This window comes from Lepisma saccharinum, chromosome 3 (genome assembly GCF_977018435.1).
Source record: "Lepisma saccharinum chromosome 3, izLepSacc3.1, whole genome shotgun sequence".
In the NCBI taxonomy this organism is placed as follows: Eukaryota; Metazoa; Arthropoda; class Insecta; order Zygentoma; family Lepismatidae; genus Lepisma; species Lepisma saccharinum.
In genome coordinates, this window is record NC_139231.1 from 87,655,195 (window position 1) to 87,681,746 (window position 26,552).

At 40.5% G+C, this 26,552-nt stretch overlaps 1 protein-coding gene across 1 annotated transcript in view; it reads left to right on the plus strand.

Annotated features, from left to right (window-relative positions):
- Positions 1 to 652: 652 nt before the first annotated feature.
- The window catches only part of LOC145985226 (cell growth regulator with RING finger domain protein 1-like), a 76,674-nt gene continuing 50,774 nt past the window's right edge, over positions 653 to 26,552 (plus strand). Inside the window, exons 1-2 of the mRNA XM_083118983.1 lie at positions 653 to 1,350; positions 5,506 to 5,657. Coding sequence (XP_082975109.1) covers positions 1,244 to 1,350; positions 5,506 to 5,657 — 259 coding nt within the window. The 5' untranslated portion in view covers positions 653 to 1,243. The remainder of the gene's footprint in view (positions 1,351 to 5,505; positions 5,658 to 26,552) is intronic.

The window sequence follows — 26,552 nt, forward strand, 5'->3', positions numbered from 1 at the left end:
CCGATATGTAGTCGACTGTAGCCTGTAGACCGCTGTAGACAGTTTCAAGAATCGCAAATTCAGGAAATGACTACAAATTTGACCACGAGCCTGACGTGGCTACATATTAGACTACATACCGGACTACTAACAGTTCGTGAATCGCGTCGCTGGATTAAAAAAAAATTCTGTCCCGACCAAAAAAAATCTGTACAATGCAGAAAACGTCGAGAATTAACGACGTTCTAAAATGAGCATTCGGTATTTCTCGACTGCTCGGGAACCCGAAAAGCCGGAAATTTATTTTCCCTATCCCGGTCCCAACTTGTCGGGATTCCGCACACCCCTAGTCGAATCTAACATATAAAAGTTTATAAATCGTCCGTAGCTTATAATTTTTAGAAGAAGGGGTAGTCACTCTATTGTCCAAACTATTATACACTAATCTATATCAAAAAATACATAATATAGTTGAAATAAAATTATATTTTCTAGTAATTTACTTTACTGTGTGAGGTCTCACAGGCGGTAACTGTTATCAACAAAACCTAACAGGGGTATGTGAAAGAGTCTTGCAAGAAACATTACGGACGTAGTAAACAGGGCACAGACTAAACAGGTTAGTTGTAATCACGTGATTACTACAAACCAATGGGTGACGTGATTTAAAAAAAAAACAAGTATGATCATCTGTTACTCCGTTCGTCCGCTGTATTTTTCGTCATATAGTGAAAATTCGAAAGCGTGTACGAATTTTGTCAATTTTTCATTCTTAAATTAGTGAGCAGTTAATACCTGTGTCGGTGAGCACGAATTGTTGTAGTGGGGAGGAGTATATTCATAATAAATGGACCAATAGATGGATCTGGCGGACAATAACATCGAAAGTATGCAGAAGTGGGTGGGATAAGGGATTGTCCGCTAGTAATTTGGAGGGGAAGAATGGATCAAGTGCGCAATATTAACCTTTGTAGCAGTTGAACAATGTATAACGTCAGGTGGTGACAGTCCTTACGTCTGCGTGCTGAAATGCGTGCGGCGTGTATTGTATAAAAGAACTGTGAAAGCGAAGCGCACATCTGTTTCCTTGGACTTACGTATGAAGATTGCACACAACTGTGCTTTTGTTGCATTTGTAACATCGCGAAATGAGTGTCCGTCGGCTGTTTTATGGAAACAGAACGATTCTGTTACGCGAATAATGCTACGAAAATGTTTTTAGGTGCATTGTCATTAGAATTTATATTTTGTGGAATATTGTAGAATGGTGTTAGTGACAGCAATGCTCGTCTCGGTAGCGGAGTACTCGAACATTTTTTCTGTGTTGGCTGTGTTAGTTTGTTTTTGTGGAATGGTATTATTTATTTTAAGGTAAGTTATAATAATTAGGTTCAATTAAAAATACCACATCAGTTGTTTTTTTTGTTGAAAGTAATTTGCTTTTTGTTGAATATCATGTTACGGGGACAGTCATATTTATCGCTGGTGTTTTATTTTCTTCTTAATTTAAACAGATGAATACTGAAGTAGTATTACATTAGGATTGTCGTTGATAAAGAGGCATATAGTATAAGTAAGTCATGGGCGTGCACCTAATAAGAATGTGTTGCATCCGAGGCTGAAGTACTTGCCCCCTATCTTCATTCACAGCCTGATGTTGCTATCAAAAAATCTTATAATATATTTTACTTGTTACTATCCCTTACTTACCAAGCTTTCTTACAACTCAAATATTTCTAATTTGATTACTGCCTCATTCTTCACTTTGTGTGTATTAAAATTCCCAGTGCTCTAGCATGGGGTTCACCTGCAAGGATAGCCCCGTCTAGTTGGCTGCACTTTTTGACACTGTGCAGTGCAGGTGTATCCAGTGTCAAGAGTAGTGCAAGGAAATTACGTTCAACCAACTAGACAGAATGCGGTGTTCAAGTTCAGAAGATTCAACAAATGCCTGTCTGCTGCTTTAAAGGGACATTTGAATAGTTAGCACGCACCACGTAAACCATACACACATTGGTCCGGAAGGTAGTGCAGTCGGTGCAAACAGCAAATACACTACTTCACTCCAAATCAACGAACTAGATGACTCTGTGTTGCACCATGCAACCAACTAGACGCTTCGGTGCAAAGAGAGTCAAAAAGTGCAGCGGACTAGACGGGGCTAATAAGAAGTGCTACACCTATATGTGAGTATGAGACGTTATAAGACCAGGCAGGGGCCAGGGGGCTCAGTGCCCCAAACATTTCACAGGTCTGTCATAGGTTCGATTCTCACCTTTGCCTGAAGACTAGAAAGGGTGCTCTCTTGAAAGACAGTGCTAGAGTAAGTATAATTTAAAGCACTAGGCAATGAATAATGTCCAATTAACATAGCATGTTAATTTAGCATAGATGGTACTGGCATGGTTAAAGGGAAGAAGATTGGTAGGATCGTAAATCCATTCCCTTGATCACAGCTTAGCAGTAGCGAGAAATCTTTTAAAAATACACTAGGTGCAGAGAAGATGGCAAAATGTAGAACTGACAAAATAGCTGGCTTAATAAAATGTTTAACAGCAAACACATACATTATTTTATTATCATGATGACATAGCCTAATTATGCTGAACAAAACAAGGTATCATTCATGACTCCACTATCCTTTGTTTGAGACATAAAATTTAGAATAGTACATACTTTCAAAATTTGCAGAGCTTCGGAAGGCATTGGCAGCCAATACTGCCAATATCAATGTATAACATTTAGAAGAGTGAAAAAACGAAAATAGTAATGGACAATTTCCCTACTGTAATCTTTGCACCAGTTGTACATTTACAGTGTAATTTGGAGTGTGTGTCTAAAGGTGCAAGTTGAATGTGTGTTTATTTTATTTTGATAAAACTACGATAACTTTCTATGTTGACTATGCCATAACCTATTCTAAAGTCTCAGTTTGTCTTCATTATTGGTGTATGGAGAGAGAAAAGTACATTGTTATAAACCAAATAAGGCCATCTGATAGCATGTAAATGTATTTATTGTGCACCTTGCCATGGACAGTCACTGACAATTCTGGGTTGTAACATCACCATTGAAAGTAAATGGTATTGTTACAACCCAGAAGTGTCTGCAACTATACTGGCCCCTATGGTGGAGTATTCAGCATAATGTGCTACAAAAGCTAGAGATTAGAGGTTCAAACCCTTGGAAAGGTATGTAGCATTGTGTGTTGTGTTTGTCCAGTCATTGACTTCACCAATTCATCCTCAAGAGGAACTTGAGTACAAAGAAAAAATAAGTGGTCTTTAAACTATCATTGTAAAATGTAGGTCAGTCAGTCATCGAAGTCATCCCCACACTGGTCGAAAGTTGTTTTTTTTTGTCTGTATAGTCACATTCATAACAGAACTAATGAGACACTACGTGTGTAGTCAAGGGCACCTGCAGGGGAGAAGCAATATTTTCATACAAATATATGAGGATCAATTAAAAAAAGTGATTACTCAACAATATTTTTGTCACTCGGTAGCAACAATTAATTATGCATTCAGATAATGGATTTATTCCTGCCTCTACACTTAACGTGTCATAGTTCGACAGTTGGGTGTGTGGTGGCAGCACTGTAAAACAATATTCTCACAAATAGAACAAATTGTGTTCATTGAAATACAAGTTGCACAAGTGTCACAGAAAACATGTGCAAACTTGTGGTGAGGAGGCACTTCAATATTCCACAGTGGTTAAGTGGTTTGCAATACTGGTTCGCCAAGACCGCAAACATTCCAACAAGCACGCAGCAACATTAAAATGATCCTTCTTGTTGCCTATTACTACAAAGTATTCTTCCTTTGTCACAGAGTACCAAATGGAGTTACCGTGAAGAGTGAATATTAAAGTAACTTTCTGGAGAATAACAAACATCCAGCTGTTTGTTGAAAACAACCAATACTTCTGGCTGGCTAGACATCCGGTTGTGATGCACCACAATTCAAGGTATCATTTTGCAAATTCAGTGAGGCAATTGCTTGAGCAGGTTGGATAGCTGAGTACTAAAGAATCCCCCCCTATAGTCTGGACATGAGTTCTTGCAATTATAACTTGTTTTGGAATCTACAAGATCCTGTGCGAGGACGTCTCTTCCAAGATCATCAATAACATAGTGCAGGCATTAGGGCAGCCTCTAAATGATATATGGGAAAACAATTCCACTGACGGCATGAGAAAATTGCCAGAAATTTGGTAAAATGTGGTATACTCAACCGTAGACTATTACAAAGGAATACTGTAACCTCATTCTCCACAATTATATAGCCGGCCCCTGTAGTTGAGTGGCTAGCACATCATGCTACGATGTCAGGAGTCCCGGGTTCGAATCCCAACCTTGGCAGGGATATTTGAGAGTATCCATTCATCACTCATCCCCATCTTCGCAAATTAGCCAAAAAGTGGCACAAAAGCGAAGTAAAATTAAGCCAATCAGTCAATCCACAATTACATAAGCAGACAGTTATCAGTATGTAATCACTTTTTTTAAAAAAATGATCCTTGTGTGTATTTGTGATTTGCAGGCTATCAGTTACTGCAATTAACTGCCATGTCCAACAAAATAACGTTTCCACAAGGGACATTAGAATCATCTTGTCTGCCACAACTACGAGTGTGCGCAATAGGATTGGGAAGGAAATATTAATAATCTTGATGTTCAGGACTGAAAAAATCTCACTTTCCCACCCAGGTCAGGATATTTTTTAAATTTCTCGATGCGGTGAAATTCTCAAATTGCACACACTATTTTCCATTCAATGGATTGATTGTTTTTGCACTTCTGGAATAAAACCTGTTAGCTTTAAGAAATTCCAAACACTTATAGTGCAGAAAGTGTCAGAATTAACCTCTTCTAAACATGATCATTTGGAATTTCTTGGCTGTTTGGGGTTACAAAAAGTAGGTAAATCATTTCCTGAAGTTGGTATCTGGCCTCACACACACAGTCATTTTGAATTATTACTTTTTTTTACAGTGCCCTTTAGCACGTAAAATCATGGATCAGAGGTGAATGGAAACCTGGTTCAATAATAATAATAACAAAAGTTTCTATGACCGAAGGGCAAGATATATAATCTTACGGTCCCCATCCCAAGAAAGGAAATTCTGCAGGTGCCCTTGTGTGTAATGACTAAATCTTTTTAAGACTTACGTTTCAACAAATTTCGCATATCTTCTTGTTGTCATAAAATTGTGTTTGAAGATTGATGTGATGTGAAATGTAACCAGAAAAGTGTTTTTTATGCTTGTCAAATCTAGATATAAAAACAAAAAAAAGTTAAGTACAAGTAAAATGTACATACATTAATGACTCTCATGCTGGTTTCTCATTTATACAAGGTAATTTACATTGAACATTGACTTGTTATTAAAACAAACAACATAAGCAGGCTTCTGTGATACAGAAGTTCCATTTTCTACAAGTTTTTACTGTGAATGTAGATGTGGAGTTTCTGTTCTGTTTAATATATACATATAAAATATTTATATATTAATTTGCAGAAACATGCTTGTGTTCCGCCTAAATGGGGATGATGTGGTGTTCGGTGGAGGACTTCATCCAGTGCAGCCTCAGATCCCACAAATGAAGATGATGAAGGTTCATATTCCTTTCACCTTCAAACTCCGTGAAGGTTCTGTGCCAACCAGTAAATGTAAGTTGATTCTTTTGTTGTCATGCACTTTTCATAATGAATATAGTTGAAACTATATGTTCCAGCATGTCCATCCCCTCAGCAAGACTGATAGGTGGTTGTAAGTGGCAAAAATAAATATGTGCAGACATTTACTGGGGAGCTATATGAGGATGAATCTGCAAGATAATCGTTCAGGCTTTTAATTTTGGTCTCATCGAGTGTTCATTTAAACACTGCTTCCAGGTGCACAGTATGAGAGTATGTACAGATGCAAATACATAAAAAACTTTTATTCTGGACTGCTATGAATATTTCAACGAGCCGCTCTGAAAGCAAGGATGTGTGATGCGATGACATTTGTAATTCTATTTTTTCAATGTGCCAGTGATAAATGTTTTGTGCATTTTCCTTGTTCGTAGAAGTGAAGTGTGATCTTCCAGTCAGGTGTGCTCAATGTTCAGGCTGCTTCTACATTGATAAAGCTGAATTGTTGAATATTCTAAATAAATGGGGGTCTATATTAGCTGATATAGGTATATTACTGTATCAGTAAAATTACTGAATTTCACAATCTGGTATATCTGTAAATGGTCTGCAATTTAGTGTAAACAGCTACCATTTGCTATATTTTTATGAATATAAAGCAGTGGCAGCTACAAAAGCAGGGGACAGACTCTGCCTGTTCTGTAAGTCTTCCCTGTCAATCCTCTTTCTCAAGCAAGCAAGCAAATCAAAATAAATAGATGCTCTTTTAGCCCAAATATTTTTTTTGTGAGTGTGTGTAATACATGGAGATATATTAAATGTCACTGTTTCCCCAGAAAATATTACCACCTCAACCCTGTGCCTCCTTACTTTTTTTGGTGCCATCACTGATAAAAGAGTATAATTCATATACACTAGCTTTGGAAGTAGGTATCTAAATATGTAGTTTATTTTATAAAGCAAGTGCCATTGCATTCACCTGTTGTGTAATATTAAAGATGCATAAGGAAAAAAAAATGCAGAATGTTAGCAGCTTTATGCGCATTGCACAGTGGTTCGGATCCACTTTAAAATGGGGTTAAAACAACAATTCAATCACTCAATTTGCAGTTTTCGCTAACCATTTGACTAGAGCACATGAATTCTACCGCTTTATATGAAAACAAAATGGTAGCGTTGCAAGTTATAGAAATATTGGGATCGATATGACTTTCATTGACACATACAGTACCTATAGAGTATCGAGTAATCTGCTTATTTTTAACAGGCTCACAAACGGATGTGATACTTCAAAAGAAGACACTGGAAAAATACCACAATGCATGTAACATCCGTATCGAACATTCTTTGGGTGAAAGATGTGAAACTACATTTTTGTCCATAAAAGATCGAAATAGGTTCAAGACATTTATTATTGGTTTCTTCCTTGTTATTGAAATTGAAATATCTGAGTTTGATTATCAGGAAATAGAAGGAATATTTATGATTATTAGATTGCTATTTTCCATAATTGCGGTATGCGAAAAGGAATTTGTCAGTTAAGCATAACCGGAGCACATGTTTCTATGGCACAGTGCAGAAACGTGAGTAGGGCAACATAAAGCGTCTTGTACTGCCCGCTCGCTGCTTGCATAAAGCCTGTGTCCCACTTTCACTTTCTTTCTAATGCCTGTTACGTGGTCAGGAAAGCGAGTGGAAAAAACTGGGTTATGAAACGAGCTAAGTGCAGCCACATCGCCTTTGTTGGATTGAATGAAGGTCGTAATTGTCACGTGTTTCGCCCAGAAGCTATTTTCCCATTTCCATGTGGAACAACCTCGAGTGTTTGCATTTTTACTCACCGCCCGCGGGTTCCAAACATGCTAGCATTTAGTCACGTGTTTGTTGACATGCTGTTTGGGATCTTTGAAGCAGACGAAAGGTTACCAGCACACGACAGTTACTTCTGCAGTACATTTATTTATCGCAAATAAAGAATAAAGTCGCCCCCTTTGCAGAAGAAATGTCATTAACATTGCGTAACGTAAATAAATCAGGACCACGTTCGTACGGTCCATTTCAGTACATTCGGGAAAAAAAATGCCGTCAAAATATGAAGATATTACATAAGTTGTTATATTTCTCTCAGAGCAAAAGATGGAAAATACCCACCTCCAACTCCAACCTTGAAAAACACGGCTTGGAAGTTGTAACCTGATCTTTGGTCTAACCAAAACACTTCATACCTTTCTCGCTAGAGGTAAACAAACAAACTTCTCTAGCAGTTTTGATGTTTTGGAAGCGGTCCAACCAAAACATTCACTTATTTACAATATTAAAGAACCTTTGCAGTATAGTAGTAAATTTGACGATGACTTTTGAAAGTGTATGGGGTGGGAGCATTTTTCTCTTTTTGTAATGTTTTTTTTTTTTTTTTTTTAATATAACTAATATACCAGCTAAGGAACAAACCTGTTATGGCCAAATAAGCATGCAGGAGAAGGCTGACTTTGGTGTGCGGACCAGTGTTATATGTGTGCAACAGAAAGGCGATTTTAATAAAAGTTTTTTGATGTTACTGCAAGTCCAGATCTAGTTAGAATCTCACACGAAACGAAAATAGACTGAAGTGACCTCCCGCGCCCCCTATGTTCAGTCGCCGGCAATAAAAATGGGACACGTAGATCATGAAATATTCGCTTGCCTGCAAGTCGCTGTGTTGCCCAACTCTCCGGAAATAAGTTGATTTTAATAGCAAATTTTCAATGGCAACTTCTACCACCAGGCAACTTACGTAACACCTTGCAGGGAAGCCAATATTTCAGGATCTAGGTTTCCCATTTTTATTACCGGTGACTGTACGTCGACATAATCACCTCATGCATTTGCAAACGCATAACGGATGATCTTCCAAAACTAGGAAATAGGAAAGAACTGTTATTTTATACATTCTCTTTTTCGAGTTTAGAATATTGGTTAGTTACAATTGTATCCATGCAAATATATCTGAAGTCAATTACTGGGCACCGATCTCCGTGGCGGAGTGGTTAGCATAGCGCGCTACGCCGGCAGAGGTCCCGGGTTCGACTCCCGTCATTGATGTTCTTTGTGAGTGTCCGTTCATTAATTTCATCACTCATCCGCATCTTCGCGATTAGTCAAAAGTGGCAGAAAGCGAAGTAATACCAGTTAATGCACCAGATAATGGTTCGTACAAAATTTGTATGAAATTAAGGGATATTTTAAATAGGTCGACTATTTTTTTTCCTTCAGATTTTTGCGGTATCCTTCTGTGCACTCCCTTTCTAGAGGCCACCATTAAAACTTCTAACTACCATCCGCCGACTTTACAAATAGTTATGATTTCTTGAGATGTGCGCACGGAACCTTTTCTCTTTCATTTGTGCCATTTTGACTGAATCATGTATATTATTGTATTATTACCAAGTGAAATATTGTCCGTAAGAATATATGTTTGTAATTTAACTTGTTACTGGTGTACTTTTCTTTTAGAATTACTTTTGTCTGTGCAAAGCATTGTGTTGGATGTGATATGTATCCTCGGAAAAGAATTTTTTTTTCGTATTATGAAACAATACGTTTTAAATTGTGAACAAAATAATGCAGAGAAGTGGTCTCAGTAAGCACAGTACAATTGTTACGGTGTTGAGTTTGGCGAAAGCCAGGCTCACTTCATTTCCTTGTTATCTTAACGGCTGGTTTACATTAGTCCAGTAACTAGAGCGAGTAGCTCGCCAATTTACTCCGCTTGGCTTTTTAAGCGCATTTCAATCAGTTTTGGGGCAAAGGCGTACAGGATGGCCCGCGGGGTGAAGCCCCTCTCTCCGCCGCCCCGGACAGGCACGTATCCAAGGGGGGGAGGCCTTAGGGGGCTCGAGCCCCCTCCGAAAGTTTTCGGTGTACAATAGATAAAATGAGGCTTTTGGTTTCTTGTGGAGTGAAATAAGATAATGTGACAATAATTTAAGGACAGAAATAATTATCGAGGCAAAACTGAGAATGTTCTGTATCCCTGTTATTGTTAATAGTGTGTATCCAAGGTGGAAATCAGGGGGCTCGAGCCCCCCCCCCTTTAGGTTTTTTTTTCTGTATACACTACATAAAATTCGGATTTAGGCTTCTTGAATAATGTGATGATAATTTGAGAGAAATAATTATCGAGAAAAGACTGAGAATGTTCCATAATCCTGTTGTTGATAATATTGCAGGTAAACTTTTTTAGAGCTAACAGTATTGTCGCAGCAAACGTGAGCACTATGTAGAGACTTGTCAGCATTTGGAAACTGCACAGCAAAGGTATCGCCACACGTAGAGCGATTCGTTGCAATTTTTAATCTCTGGAAGGCGCGAGAGGGAATGTTCTTGAATGAGAGGAGTCGAACTACTGGCAATATTTATAGATCGTTTATCTGCGCAACGTCCTAAAATATACTGAGGATATAAATACGCGTTAATTAGAACCATTCCTAAATAGAAATTCTTTGACCGAACCTTTGATCCAATGAGAGAAATGGCGTTGCCTCTGACATCATTTCCTTTTAAGCGTTCAATTCAAGGACTTATTCTTGATTTATTTGATCGTGTTAAAGGTGCTTTACTTCAGTCTCTAATACGAAATGATAAAAAAAAAACTTCTGGTGAGTTAATTTTTAAAAATGTGTCCGAGATAAAGAATGGCGTGCCCACGATTTTCGGCAGGGAGAGGGGTTACGCATACTATTTTTGGTGGTCAGTCCTCATTTTGCCATCTTTTCCTGTCTTTGACGTTCTTTTAAGGAATACTGTGTCAAATGGGGTTATGACCCCACCAACCCTCCCTTCGGCACGGCACGTCACGTCACTGGAGATACCAAAATGAGTAAGCACTTGATCATATTGGGAGAAGAAACATTAGATGTGTTGGGAACGGAAGGGTTTTCCCTGTGTATTAATTGTTTCGCGATCCAGCTGTATTCTATAGAAGGCTTCTTTTGTTTCGTGCCGATATATGACAAGACTGCGGAAGCTGTGAGAGACAATTTTGAACACTTGCGAGTGCATAGGCCTGAATATGAACAATTTGGTGGGTTTCGGCTTTTAAAAGAGCTGCAAACATGGTAGGACAAGACACATTAGTGGTGTTCAGACGCGAATCAGATAAATATTCGAGAACTGTCTGCGTCCAGTTCGCAGCACACAGTTTGAATCTCGTGTTGTCGAGTGGATTGTCTATCCCGTGCATGTGTAACAGCTTCGTAAAACCACTTTTGGTTACCTGGTACACAGATGTTTTGATGCCTGATGAGAAGAAATGGACGAACACACACACTAAGATGGTTCCGGCACACAAAGTTAATGGAAACTGAGGAGTCTAGTGGTAAAAAATGTTCAGATTTCACGTTCTGATTAAAATCACCCCCCCCCCCCGGTTTTGGAAGAAAATTGCCATAACTGACCTTAAACATGTAATTGTGAGGTTCTATATATACCCCTTAAAAAATGGTGTTCAGCTCCCCTGAAAGGAATTCCGGGATATGTGCCTGGTCCCGGAGATACCTGAAACTGATAGTAAATCGCCAATTATTATGCATAATATAGTAAAAAGTAACGCCCCCTTGACGGCTAGTACGTTAGTAGTCTCCATGAAGTGAATTAAAACATACTTATGTCATCCATTATTGGGCAGTTTCACCTAAAACTAGTGTCCAGACATTTTGGAAGTCAAAGTAGAATGCCTAATGCGTGCAACCGAAATCGTCATAAATTGACATTATTATACATTATTGACAGTGTTAAGAAAAACTTACAACTATTTCATTTGATTGATAGACGTCAATTTTAAATATTCAGAGAGATGTATTTAAGATAAAAATATACATTCGTACATGGGAGTGCACAGAGCACGCTAATTCTTTCAACGTTAAGGCACGTTACAAACTGTATTTCGCGGATGACTATATCTGAGCAAGTGGATATTCGATTTGAGAAAATTATGAAATTCGACAGAACTCTGGATGAAATTGTTTTGGGCGTCGTCATAGCATTCAGGGGTATTCAACATCTTTTTTTTCTTCAGACATCTTCCTTTGACAAGCAAAAACACTCCTGCAGGAGCACTGGTCATCTGAAGGAAAATAATATCGTGAGTCGATAGAAACCGATAATCGAAGCTTGACATTTCTGTTCTTTATGGCAATGACCAACAATAGTCTACAACGACCATAGAACGCTTTTAAATAATTCTCCTGAAGCGAGAAAGTTAGAGTAAATTTTGCGAAAACGAGAGAGTTCTGCGTCCCCCTAGTCGTTTTGTGGAGCAGGACATTTATACTGAAAGGTAGATATGGTTGGTTACTTTTCTCAAAACTCAAAGCTATAGTCTCAAATCCATATTTCCATAAGCATAGATGGCCGTTCATTTTCACAAAGCATGCATGCTTTCCTCCACGTCTTTAATATTAAACACTGAGCAGTTAATGCTTTCATCACCACAAACTTGTCAGTGAGCCCAGCAAGCGAATTTTTGGGCTGGCATCGCATAACCAAATTTGCGCAGGTTAATCTGGCCTGATCATTTATTTCAGATATGGACTGATAGGATATCATATTTTTTTCTGAAGCATTTGCAATTGTATATCATATTATTGATATCGGTAAATTTTATATTAGCACTTTATCAGTATCAGCAAAGATGTTTTGAGGGACAATCGCTTAATCTTAGATATAAGTTTTGTTAACTGACGATTTATTGTTTGTTCTAGACGTTTCAGGAGCAATCGCTTAATTATGAAATCCAAGATCTGATATCTAAGATGAAGCGATCGATTGCTCATAAAAGCAAATAAACTAACAATAAGAAGCGAATTCACATAAGAGTAAATAATGATCTTCACGTGCAGGCACGTAGTGGGGGAGGGGGCTAAAGCCCCCCTCCCCGAAATCCTACAAATGTTTCATTGGTTGTTTATAATAAACCTGCAGCTTTTTTATAATTTTTAAGCAACTGTAGCTTATAAATCATGAAGTCGACCTTACTTAATCTGTCTGTGTTTTTTTCCTGGTGTTTCGTGCAGTGACGTGTCCAGGGGAGGGAGGGTTGTTGGGCGGGGTTCATAACCTCCATCTTGAGCACACCACTGCTTTCCTGGTATTCACTACTTTTCCTCCTCTTGACGTCGGCCGCTCACTTTCCTTTTCTGGAAACTCGCTCTGCTCGCTGAAAGCGCGATGCTGATGGAAGGGTCAGCATATAGGGCTGGGACATTGACCGACCCCCCGCGTCTTTACAACCACCCTCGAAACTGCCAACTTGTGACATTCTTCTCCCCTTCCCCGCCCATTCCCAAACTGCTCCTTTCCAGTCATCCCAGCCTCTCTTCAAGTATCAGTGTCACATTTAGGGTAAAAACACAGTGAAGCACATCCCCAGAAACTCGCAGGGACAAGTTTCCGGTAATTCAAAACCATGGAGTTAAACGGGGTAAAACATAGTGGAGCCCCGCTCATCGCGAAAGGTTCCCAGGAACAAACACGGTTTGATCTTGGGTCCCTTGTTTGAAGTGGCTCTGATTGGTCCACTCAAGGCCACTTCTCCCTTTCCTGGAAGACACCCTCCTTTCCCCCCACTTTTTTTTTGTTTTTTGAGAGTTGTCGTTTGTAAGCTTGTGCGATGGCGGTCAATGTGCCTGTCCGACAGCCGGTTCATTCATTATATCCTGACATTTTTATGGCTTGACCGGACTCCGTGCAATGAGCAAGGGTCCCTGTACCTCACCGTTTTTTTACCCTTAGGGTAAAAACACAGTGAAGCACATCGCACATCACCAGAAACTCACGGGGACAAGTTTCCGGTAATTCAAAACCATGGAGTTAAATGGGGGAAAACATAGTGGAGCCCCGCTCATCTCGAAAGGTTCCCAGGAACAAACCCGGTTTGATCTTGCGTCCCTTGTTTCAAGTGGAAGGCTCTGTGATTGGTCCACTGAAGGTCACTTCTCCCTTTCCTGGAAGACATCCTCCTGTTTCCCCTCTTTTTTTTGTCAGAGTTGTCGTTTGCAAGCTTGTGCGATGGTGTTCAAGGTGCCTGTCCGACAGCCAGTTCATTCATTATACCCTGACATTTTTATAGCTTGACCGGGCTCCGTGCGATGTGCAAGGGTCCTTGTGCCTCACTGTCTTTTTACCGGCTTTTCCTTCTCAAGGCAATCCGAGCGGACTGTCATAAATCTCCAAAGTGTCTATATTTCTCCATCCCACATCCGTCAGCTTGCGAGGAAGCGATGATCGGGCCAGGGTGCACTCTGAACCACCCCCTGTACGCTTAGTCATCAGGTCCAGAAATCAACGCCTGAGAAGTCTGAAAATCCCACCACCATTGTTCAGTTAGCTAGCTCTGCATTGGTTGTTTTGTGTGGACTGTGCTATAAGAGCTAGAAGTGCAGCACTAGGGGAAAATGTAGAAACATCAGCTTCGTTTGCTTGACTTCTTCTCAAAACGACGGAAGGCAGGAACCAGTTGTGAATATGAAGGTAAGCAACCATATGTCGACTGCATACTTTCTCTCATATGCAAATGCAATGGCGCAGGAACGGGGGAGGGTAAAAGGGTCCTAAAATTTACTGTGACTTGAAAGGTTGAACGTCACAGATTTTTTTTGTTTTGATTTGGTCCACTTTATGCACAAAAAGGCTAATCGGGAATAGACCTACCGTTTCAAGTGGGATCCGAACCACTATGTGCCTCCACTGGGTGTCGAAGTCGGGACCCCTTTATTACAAGGTGAATCAAAGATTTAAAATTAATGCAAGTACTTATATTTTAATGTCGCCGCTTACAACTTTAACAAATTAATTAGAGCTGTTCCAAACCCGCAAACTTAAGTGCGATAGTAATTTGTTTTCTCCTCATACTTCACCTTCGCTTGCGCTCGAGTGATCCCATGTTTTGGTTTGGTTAATTTTGCTTCGCTTTTTTTTTTTTTTTTTTTTTTTTTTTTTTTTTTTTTTTTTTGCCCCTTTTGACTAATTTCGAAGATGAGTGATGACATGATAACGAACTCACAAAGAACACCAGAACCCAGAGCTTTTGGCACCGTAGCGCGCTATGCTAACCACTCTTTGTCAGGGAGGTCGGCTGCCCCCGTGTTGTCCTGTTTATAACTTTCCTCCCTAGTTTCGATGTCAAAAACTTCAACAACAACTCTGCTTCGCTGTGTACAGTTTTCCCCTTCAAGATAATACAAACACTTGACACTGACTGAAGGTGACGATGATGTAGAGAAGAATGCAACACTTTCAAGATAGGATTACATACAGGCACGTAGCCAGGGGGAGGGCTAAGGGAATTGTAGTCCTTCTTCATTTCCTTTTTTGGTCCATTTTAGAGTAACATTTTTCCCTTTAAAATCCGGTCTCTAGTGATGACCCGGGAACATTCCTGGGTGGTTGGGTTCTTTCTTTATTGTTCCTTGACAGTGTTGTGTTTCAGTTTTGGTCATGTTTTCCATGTAAGACCATGGGACTTAGAGTTTATATCGAATGTAATCTTGGAGCGAGCATGCTCGTTCTGACAAATTTGTATCAAATGTGACAGGTATACAGAGGTTGTTCGCTTTATATCCGATCATTTTTGACGGGTACTCACCTTGAGAGATACCGCGCCGCCACCACCGATCATGTTCTATTGGACCCCCAGCATTGTGGACTATCGCCCGGCATCGCAGTTTCCATTGCAGCAAGCTGCGGCGCAGGACAGGCATGGGAATTCTGTCCCACTCCTCCCTGCAAGCTTCCCATAGACCATCGCTGGCGGCGATGTTGAAGACGTCGTTTCAACAGTCCAAATGCGCAAAAATCCATTGGACTTGCATCTGGGCTTTTCACAGGAATGTCTTCAAACGGAATGACACAAATTCCTAATTCCTCTGCCATTTCCTGATAAAAACGTAGTGATGTTGTGGCGGTATGACTCGAAGCCTTGTCCATATGGATCATCACCTGGTTCGCGTCTATTCCATACAATTGTGGGATGTCTCTCCGATAGATAGGTGTCAGAATGGAGTCTTGAAAGTATTTGGCATTCACCTTCACGTTATTGTCCACCTTGCGTATCATCAACTTACCCTCATATCCGAATCCCGTCACAACCATAAAGCCACGAGGGAAACTTTCCCTGCACTGACGAACAAAGTTGCTGCGCTCCTTGGCACTACGGGTGACACTTTGCTTGCAGCCCTTCTCCTGGTGGTTTTCGTGGGTAAATGTTTCGCAAGGAGAGCCTGTTGTGTGTAACGGGCCACAATAGCTTTCGCAGTAGTCACCCCGAGTGTTAACCCATTCTCCCGACACTGTTTCACAATGCGTACGTATGAAAACTTAGCATGGAAAAGGGCCATTACGTAACCCTCCCAATACCGGTTGATTTTCGGCGCCATTTGATAACACATTCACTATCAACACTCACGCACCTACAAGGTCAGACACAACACTGCTCCAGCCAGCAGACCCATAGTTCCAGCATGGTACGCCAGGTGGCAGCACCGAATCGAAAATGGTCGGATATAAAGCGAACAACCTTACTCTAATATAAATAATGTATAAAGATAGTTAATTTTACTTCCTTAGCAGGATTAAACATTAGATGCAAAACAATTGAGTGTTATATTTTTATATTCTGCCATTTAATCCAAAGAATAAATGAATCCACAGCTCTCAAAATGTATAGTTTTCTTTGTGCGAGATCACAAAATATAAACTTCATGACTAAAATTTGGTCCTAACTTTTAAAGCCTTTTTCTTAACTGATTGTGTAAAAGTTAATATCAAAAAAACAATAACTATAAATTTCAGTACACTAACTACAAAATATAAGAAAAACAATGGACAATACTTGTGTTGAATATTCACTCATACGGTGCAAAGTATCTCCATTTATATAATAATAACAATAATAGCAACAATAAATTTGGATTAAAATTGGTTTATTTTTAATAAGTTATTATAGTTATTATTGTAAAATGACATTTATAACCGTGGTAATAATAATTATTATTATTTCTACTAATAAAGTTTTATCAGTTGCCTGTCCCCCCCCCCTACAAATATTTCTGCCGACGCCTGCGCTGATTAGTGATGAGGCCACCCTCGGAAACAACGTTCACATATAAAAATAAACCTGAGCTTTGCGACGGACAGGAAAAAAACCTTCCGTGAGAGAAAGTCGTTAATCCGCCAGGGAGACAACGATTGCACGTATGAACACACGATTATGATACTTTTCTGATTGAAAGTAGCTCAAATATGTATTTCCAATACATCACTTCTTTGGAATTCGATTTTTTGTTCCTTCTGTGCCATTCTTAATTGCAGTTACGTAACTTTCATGAGCTTAATTATTTGCGACAAGTCGAGCAGTAATGTTCCATCATATTTTATGGTGTTCACTGACAGTGTGGTCGAAATTAAATATTTTGAGTTCTTTGTATGTACTACAACCTTGGTGACAATGAAGTTCGACCAGAAAGGAATACGTGATTAAATGCACAGAGGCATAGGCGTTGGAATGGGTGACCCACAGAAGTGACGCATGTGTGTAAGAGGAGGCGTGTGAGCAGGCAAGAATCGTGATCCCAGCATGTTGCACCAAAGGTCACGTAAAGAACGAAATCGGGGAACTATACGCGTGACATTGAACTTCGACCAGGCACCAGACCCATACGGAAATTGCAGATAGTGGCGCATTCGACGGAAGCATGACGTCGCGGACACGATAAGGGAGTCCGCCGTATATAAGCGCGTGCTGTGCACCGAGGAACCGCAGTGCATCATCACCATTTCCAGGGGCAAACCTATTGACAACACCGTGAGGAGAAGAGTGGTGGAGTTGCAACGGGATGGGCTCAGTGAACGGGAAATAGGGCGCCAACTGAACTTACCCAAGTCAACCGTACACTGCATCATCAAACACCACAAAAATACGGGTACTACAGAGCCAGGTAAGGCCCCCGGTCGAAAACGCCTGGTGAGCGTGCGTGTCCTACGGATATTTAGGCGCTATATCCAGACCAACAATCATGTTTCTGTGGCCGAATAACGACTGTGGACTCGAGAACGCTTGCACATTGAAGTGTCAACCAGAACCATTCGCCGTTACCTACAGCGATGCGGTTATCGAGTGTACAAGGCGAAACGTAAACCCTTCCTTTCCATGTTGAACAAAGGCAATCGACTACGGTGGGCACGAATGTACCGGGGATGGACATTTCGGCAGTGGAACAGGGTTTTGTGGACGGACGAACCCATTTTCAATGTTGTGTACGGGAAAATACGGAAAACAGTCATTTGTCGGAAGGAGGAACAGAATGAAGCAAAATGTTATGCACATCGGGTACAGAAACCTGCGTCATTGATGGTATGGGGATGCATGACGGCATCTGGGGTTGGCCCACTACACGTCCGTGAGGGCATTGTGAATGCACACGCCTATACACGCATACTGGAGCGGCATCTTCCCACAGTGCGAAGGCATCTGTTCCACAGGCGGCGTCTCATCTTTCAACACGACAATGCCAGGCCTCATACAGCGCGGCTGACAAGAGAATGGTTGACTCGCCATCACGTGCGAACTCTGCCATAGCCATCATCGAGTCCCGACCTCTCGCCCATTGAGAATGTGTGGCGTGTTCTTAAGCTACGTGTGCAACAGAGGGGACTCACGACAGTGGCTGCTCTTATCGCCTGCCTGCAGGAGGAATGGCACCGCATCGATGTGGAATACCTTGAACGACTCGTCCGCAGCATGCCCCGACGCATTGCCACAGTTATTCGCCGACGGGGCGGCGTCACACCATGGTAAACAGGATACCCTCTAACAGTGGTCGAACTTCAATGTCACGTGTAGATGGACGAAAATGTTTTATTTTGTGTGGACACCATACATTGCTGCGTTGCAGCGGATATTTATGTTTTCCTTTGTTCCATGTAGCCTGCTGAATAAAATATGTTCAGCATATGCATGTGTTCTCCTTCTTTCACAACGCACTACTATATTTGTGACTGGTCGAACTTCATTGTCATTAAGGTTGTACTTCATTCTTTCAATTTACTTGCCTTTCAAGATCAATCCATTCCTTGATGGTAGCATAAAAGAGGCCAAAGACTAAACAGTGTGAAAAGCCAGGAACAATTGAAGAAATATACAACGATGAGTTTTATTCTCTCTGCGATAACAGTAAATCAATGCCGAAATATGCAACAAATTCCTTAACCTAAAAAAAAAAAATTGGGAAAGCCAGTTGATCGATTCCCGGGATGGGTGATTTGATGTGAGAATTTTTCCAGTAATGTCCGTGCACGGAGCTGCTTTGGGGTTCGCCCAGCCTATAATAAATGGGTACCTGCACGGGGCTACGGCGGTCGGAGCGTGGTACTGATCACATCACCTCCACATCTTCCCATCAGTAGAAATACCGCATTTATAGATAGGAATATTATAATAGTAATCGCCATAGTGGGTAAGTGGTGGAGCGGTGCGCGTATAGAATTCGCGTTTTTTATCCTCAAAGTTCTATAAAGTACAGCATCGGACATTACACGCACTTGCGGAGACTCTCATGGAGGAATGTCGAATCTCTGATCACATTTTATGCATTGATTTCGAGGTGTAAACACGTATTCACACATTTTATCCATTTCTGACTGTGTAGACTACATTTTTTGGAGCGTTAGGACATCACTTGCACTACAATTAGGCAATGGATTGAATATACCGTAGTCCGTGGTTTAGAAGGGGCTGTGGGCCAAATGTAGAGAGGTCACCAATGTTCTGACAACTCCAGCTATCATAAAATTGGAGCTTTTGAGCTGAAATGTTGATACTAAATGGATAATTCTGGAGATTGGTCTGGTATAGTCATTTGAGTAGAACTGGCAAACGAGTTTCGAGGTGGTGGATTTGACCGTAAATAAGTAACTTGGTTGACGAGTAGAAGATATATTTTTATGTTCGGACAAGTTAAGAATTTTGGTCCACGCTGAAAACATTGGGGACCTTCGTCATCTTGAAAAATGTGCGGTGCAAACGTCGGAAGAAATCAAGACTCGGGACGAGAGTTCCAATTTCGGTGTTGACCCAGCATCATTAGGACAATTGAAGGCAGTAAGTAGTACAGGCCCGTAGGCAGAATTTCATTTCGGGAGGCAGGGCCGGATTAAGACGAAACTGGGCCTGATGCTTGAAATCTTTGAACAACAAACACAACGACGTTATAGTTACGTCACATCGCAAAGAATAATAGTAACTGTATAATAAGTAACGCTGTGTCTAGTCGTCCGAAATTGGGGCTCCAAATTTCATTCTAAGATTTATTTTCAGGTTAATGTAGCACATAAAACTGTTCAGATTTCGGAAAATTCTCGTCGGTTTTCATCTGGCCTATTTCAGGAATGGGCCTAATGCTACAGCATCAATAGCACCCACCTTAATCCGGCCCTGTCGGGAGGGGCTCATCCCTTATCAGTAGCCGCCATTTAAAGGCGAAAAATGAGGATTAGAAGCCCTGAAGATGAAGTTCTCAGTATACTACGACTTATTCAAGATTTTTATTCCCGCTACGGAAGTAAAATTAATTACCTCTAAACACTATTTAAATTAGGAAGAATTTAGCCCTCCCCCTGGCTACGTGCCTGCAGTAGTACGTACAGCGGACTCTTAGTCTTGATATGCGCTGACCACGGGTCACCCAAGCCGCGGTAGCTCAGTTGTTAGGGCGTCCGACCATGCGAGAGATCCGGGTTCGATCCCCGGGCGGGGGAGAACCTGGATTTTTTCCACCTGTTCAAGCGGCTCCGGCGCCCACCCAGCTTCGAATAAAGTGGGCATCTGGAGGAAACTCTGGGGGGAGGGGGTAAAGGCGGCCATGGGCGTGGTACTGATCACATCACCCCCACCTTCGGCCGTGATCAAGGAAGTGTGGGGCCCTAACTCCAGACCCCCATAGGCCTTCATGGCGTGGTGCATAGCACAGGGGAGCACTTTACTTTTTACAGGTCACCCAATGACAAGCCGTTTGACTTTCAAAGGGACGTTGCGCCAGGAAGTTTAGTTCTTATCATTATTATTTTATTTTTAGCGTAGACGTCTGCAAATCCACAAAAGGTGCACACATTAAGATCTACTGATGCATTCCTGTGTTATAATTTCTAGACTTTTAAGCGGAAACTGAGAGTATAAACTCCAGGAGTTCTTTTGTTGACTCTGCATGTTAATTTATTATTCCTATACATCTAAGCTAGATAATTTCGTAGTACTTCACTTTCAAAACACGAGGGTAATTGTCATAAATAACACGCGCATATGGGTGTGGAGGTAGGACATTCTTGCTGTAATCAGCTTCTGCCGCTTCTATACTTAGCAGAATTGGGCTGAGTTACCCGTTGATTAGAGGCTGCGTGAGCCCCAGAGTCGATTTATGCAGAAACATATGCAGAAAATTGAACATCTCTGAATAAAACTGGGTCTCTCACTTGGCAGTCAGGTGCCGTATCGAGTGGACCATCGCAGAACTGGAGCAATTATAATAAAATTCAGAATTTTTGCTAGTTAAGCCATTAAGCATTGCTGCTATAATCACTCGGAAATATTTTGGATTTTAGTTATGGCAGGTGTTTACTGGGGAGTCTGTGTTATTCCCGCAGTGACATGTCAGGGTTTACTCTACCATGCAAGTCAAGAGTGTCAAACCCGCATTGTGCACGTGTATTGATGACGTTGCACCTGTTTTTATCTTCAATTGAAAAGGAATATGATTGGTGAATGAATGTAAGAAGAAAGTTTAAAAAGAGTGCGTCTCTTCTTCGTGTATATAAGCGATTCTGCTTTGGCTAATTAGTAGTTCTGGTCCTGAAGGAAGACTATTTAAAGTAGAGTCGAGTCTTGATGACAGACGACAAGATGGCTGAGAATATGGAAATTATTTATAAACAACGCAAGGGAGCAGTCCCTTATTTACGAAGGTCAGCAGATCAAAGATGGCTCGTTAATTTGTGTAAGCACTTTCCTTTCTGTACCTGTTAGAAAATGTGTGATTGTGTCCACGCGTACGGAAGCTTACTGCTGAATTAAATAAAATTGATACAAGCAATCCTCCGTAATGTCATTGAAGCAGGTAAAAAAAATCATGTTTGTTAAGAAAACCTGGTTAATTTTGTATTTCTGGAAACGTATTGCTGCACACGGCGGGTTTGGCACTGGATTGGAGGTAACATTTCAATATCAGTCAAGTAAACCCTGACGTATATCACGGCGGGATTGAACCGATAAAGACGGCGCGGAGGACGTGCACCTTTACTGTGGACAGGAATGTGCAGGCTTTCTTCTACTCATCTTGAATATGCATCATGTGTGTTTATATAACTCACTCGGGAAACGTGACCCAAGCATAGCAAACTCCTTTCTGGTGGCCATAAAAACAACTTTTGTGATGAACTTCGCGTGGAAGCCCCGAAGCTCCTTGGGATGGAAGAGAATGAATTATGCAATCCCGGGAGTATGGAACGTTTTGGCTATTCGAATTCCTGTTTGGTGAATGGCGTAGTTATAGCCCATGTCTAATGCGCCCTAAAATACTTGGTAGCCAATAAAATTGATGTATACTTTTTGTTTGATAGTCGGTGGTACAACAAGACACCAAAGATGTTCTGAACAATACAATTTCCGCTTTAATATAAAAAAGGGTGTTCTGTTACACCAGGTCTAGGTGATTATACGGGTGCTGTCACACTGGAATACGACGGCACCTCTAGCCCGGTGGAGGCATATGGTGGTTCGCATCCCAATTTAAACTGTAGATCCAGTCCCAATTAGCCTTACTATGCATAAAGTGGATTTAAAACACCAACTCAGTCAACCACGGCATCTCTTTTGACATTTGTTATCTGCCACGAAAGTTACCAGGAAGAGCTACGTGCATCGTGGATCTCAAAAGAAGCAAATCAAAGTGCCTCAAATTCAATTTGTTTCATTTGTAGTAAAAGTAATTGTTATTGTGAACATTTCTAAATATCGTTGCAAATATTTTCCAACAAGTTCCATTGTACCTTCTTCGCATCCTCTCTCTAAAAATGTTCTTCAACTTGTTCGCGTAGTAATCCGATCTCAAGTTCTATATTACTGGATTACTTTCTATATCAACTGCTGGTTGGTAGTGAAAAATACAACATTGGCAAGCCGGAAACAAATCACAAGAAAGCATCGCCGGTGGCATTCCAGTGTGACATGCTCAACTTAACGTTATGCGTTCGTTTTCTTGGCAGCGACACCAAAACCCCCTTCGTCTGGCGTCCTAACAGCTTCCATTGCTTTCTTGATTGCAAGTGCTGTAAGACGTAATTATAAATATTGAGTCGGAATAGTTCACCCCGGTCCTCACCCCACCCTCTCTTTTAGCGTCGCTACTGCTGTAGCCCTCGATAACTATAGCTACCGGAATTACTAGTGCGATTCAATTTCCTGCAGGAGCACATTTCTTTGCTGTGAATCCATACACGATTTACATGAGAGTTATGGAACTTTAAAATAAATCTATCTCTATGGAACTTTAAAATAAATGCTATCTCTATGGAACTTTAAAATAAATGCTATCTCTATGGAACTTTTTAAATAAAATGCTATCTCCTATAGCTGGGGAAAAAAGCAGCAGCCCAAACCTTAATCCTCACAACAAATAGCTTAAAAAAAACTTTATATGATACATGAATGTGAGACATATAAATTTAAACACGAATCCAATTGCGAATAATAATAAAAATAGTTATTTTTTAATTCCCCCTCTCCCATTGGGTGTTATTCAAGCACTTTTAAAGTAAATTATGGTAGTATTACCACAATATGTGATGCAAAATACGATAACTTTTTCGGTTTAAAAAGTCAACCTGCATTTCGTTGTTAATTTATCCATTGTGTTCCTGATATCCGAGTCTTGCTCTTCCACAGGGAGTAGAACCAGGGACCCCTTGATTACTCGGCCACAGTATTAGCCATGACGTCATCGGGGAGTCCAGAAAGTGCATTCGACTTGATGCTAGATATTTCTGTACGTTTAATAAATATAATGTTGACTACTCTGCGTTGAACTGTAGTTAATATAGCCGGTGTTAGATATCATTTTTTTAAAAAATTGCAACAAACTTAGCTATTTAAAACAAAGATCGTGGCATACCTTGTGGTTTATATGAAGAAAACAACAAAGTGTGATAGTTTAGAATTATGTTCCTGTGTGCATGTGGTGCTAGATAAATGGCCAATGAAGTTCCAGCCAGTGCCAATTTCAATCCGGGAAGCACTGGAAATGTGGAACATACTGGCTTCACTACTTCGGTGAGACGGGATAAGGGTGCGTCAGTTCTGAGGTTTTGAGGCGAGGCGGATTCTGGAGACAGTTGTTTCTTGTTGGATTACATAATAGGTGTAAGATGAGGAGATTACGTCATGAGTTTTCCCTCCCGTCTGTGTCTTCGCTGCACGTTCTAAATTATGACCCGGGCACCAAGCACATGACTGAAGGTTGAGCACTTCTTTTTCCTGTGTTCACGTGCTGATACCTCAGGCACACACATGCTCGCATTCTCTCTCTCTCTCTCTCTCTCTCTCTCTCTCTCTCTCTCTCTCTCTCACACACACACACACACACACACACACACACACACACACACACACACACACACACACACATACATCAAGACGTTCCGCGTGGCTATACAGCGTTTTTCTGTATACATGCGTAATATACGTAAGCAAACACGTGAGGTACGTTTTTTGTCGTTTTTTTTGTGTGTTACGTAGTCTTATACGTACACAGCATATTCCGAACCCAAGTAGTGGATTCGATTATACTTCTTTGCTCTTTGATCGTAGTTGTATTTTCTTATTTAGCGCCGCTTTTCTGCTCCTTTTGGTTGTTCGCGACGAGCATGAATGATAATAATGATAACAGGACGCTCTCAAAAACGGCCACTCGATCTGAGTCGACCGTCGAACGCACTCTACCACAGAGGCGGCTTATTTAGTCGTTTTAGATATATTTCTCATAGGTCAAAATGAAATTGTATTATATGGAACAAATTAGGGAGCAGGCGCAAGGCAGCATTGAGGCATTCAGTTTTCCTCAGCTACTTCTGGAGAATGATGAGAGGGTACTTTTATAATGCCACGGGTGCTCGATCGACTTAGTCGTCGTGGTAACCGTTTTCGTTGAGGGATGTAAGGGTTAATTCTTGGAAGGCACTCAAATTTAAACCACACTTCCACACAGTACATCCTGGTAACTGCATACTCGCAGGCTAACGAGGCTCCGACCTGAACCTACAGACAAAATAATCTTGTTTGGGGTTATGATATACTTTATAACGTAGGAAACTGATTTTAAGATGCAAAATTATGGTCGGGGGAGGGGAGATGGTTCTGATAAAATGCCTTTATTCAGGTCTAAACCAGTTACATTAACATTCTTTATTCAATAGTGTAGCAAATAACATAATTAGTAATAATTACATAAAGTAACCAATTGTAATATAATTAAGCCTTGTTTCCATATTAAAACCAATAAGTTGCTGACCAAGGCAGTTTATTAAGATAAAAACACTTAACACGTAACGTTTCGACCCTGTATCAGGGTCTTCCTCAGACGAAAAAAAAAAAAAAATCTGATGCCTTGCCTTGGTCAGCAACTTATTGGTTTTATAAAGTAACCAGTATTTAGGAATAAACGTGGCAGAGGCGCAAACACGATTTTTTGTCTGGGTGGGGGGGGGGGGGGCAAGTACCAGGATAAACGTACCAATAATAATAATAATGTCAATAATAATAATAATATAACATTATTATTATTATTGTTATTCTTTGGCTTTATTTTACTTTGCTTCTTGTGCCACTTTTGGCTAATTTGTGAAGAAGGGGATGAGTGATGATATGATGAAATTGATGAATGGACACTCACAAACATCCATGCCCAAGCCGGGATTCGAACCAGGGACCAACATTATTATTACTATTAGTAGTAGTAGTAATTACAAAGACGTTATTGCCCTCGTAAATTATGCAAAAAGGGTGTACAAGTTGGTGCTAAAGCATTTGTTTTCGAACAAACTATTTGAATTATTTTTTGAACACGTTCAACTTCACATTATAATGGGAAACAAGCACACAAACTATTTTTGAAAGACAGAAAATGCTTGATAAATGCATTCCATTTTTTTTTACATTAACATGTATAACTTTCATGCAAGATATATGTTTCACATATATTATACGTATATGCAACATTGAGCGACGTGGACACTAAATTGTGTACGTATTCAAAGTTTCGTTAATGCATATTGTATACAACATATATTATTTAAATACATTACACATCCAATTCATCCGTCTCACAATAAACCAACAGCAAAAATTACATAAATTGCCTCTGAAATGTGCACGTTCCCTTTCCTCAAAACAATTGTTGATGCATTTAAAACTAAATCAATTAAGACAAGTCTTATTTCTCTGTCTGAAAATTTACAACGCATTACAGAGGAGAATGAAATATTGGGAACGAAGCGAACAAGAACATTTTTGGATCCAATTTTTTTGCAGGCTGTAATCAATATTGATTTAATATGGCGCAAATAATTTCACGGGATGCCAATGCATTCTCTCTTTTACAACTTTTGTGCCTCCCCGATGGTGTAATGGTTAACATCATTGTCAGCTTGTGATCAAGGAGTCCCAGGTTCGATTAGCCTTTCTGTGCGTAAAGTGGACTTAAACCAAAAACCAATCAATCATTCTTACAACTTACTTTCATTTAGATCGTTCGGCGCCCAGGGCCAACTGCCGCTGCCACCTAGCTACGGTTCTGAACTTGATAAGTCTAAGAGAAACAGGGAATGCGAGCAAGAAAATTTTACGAAAAG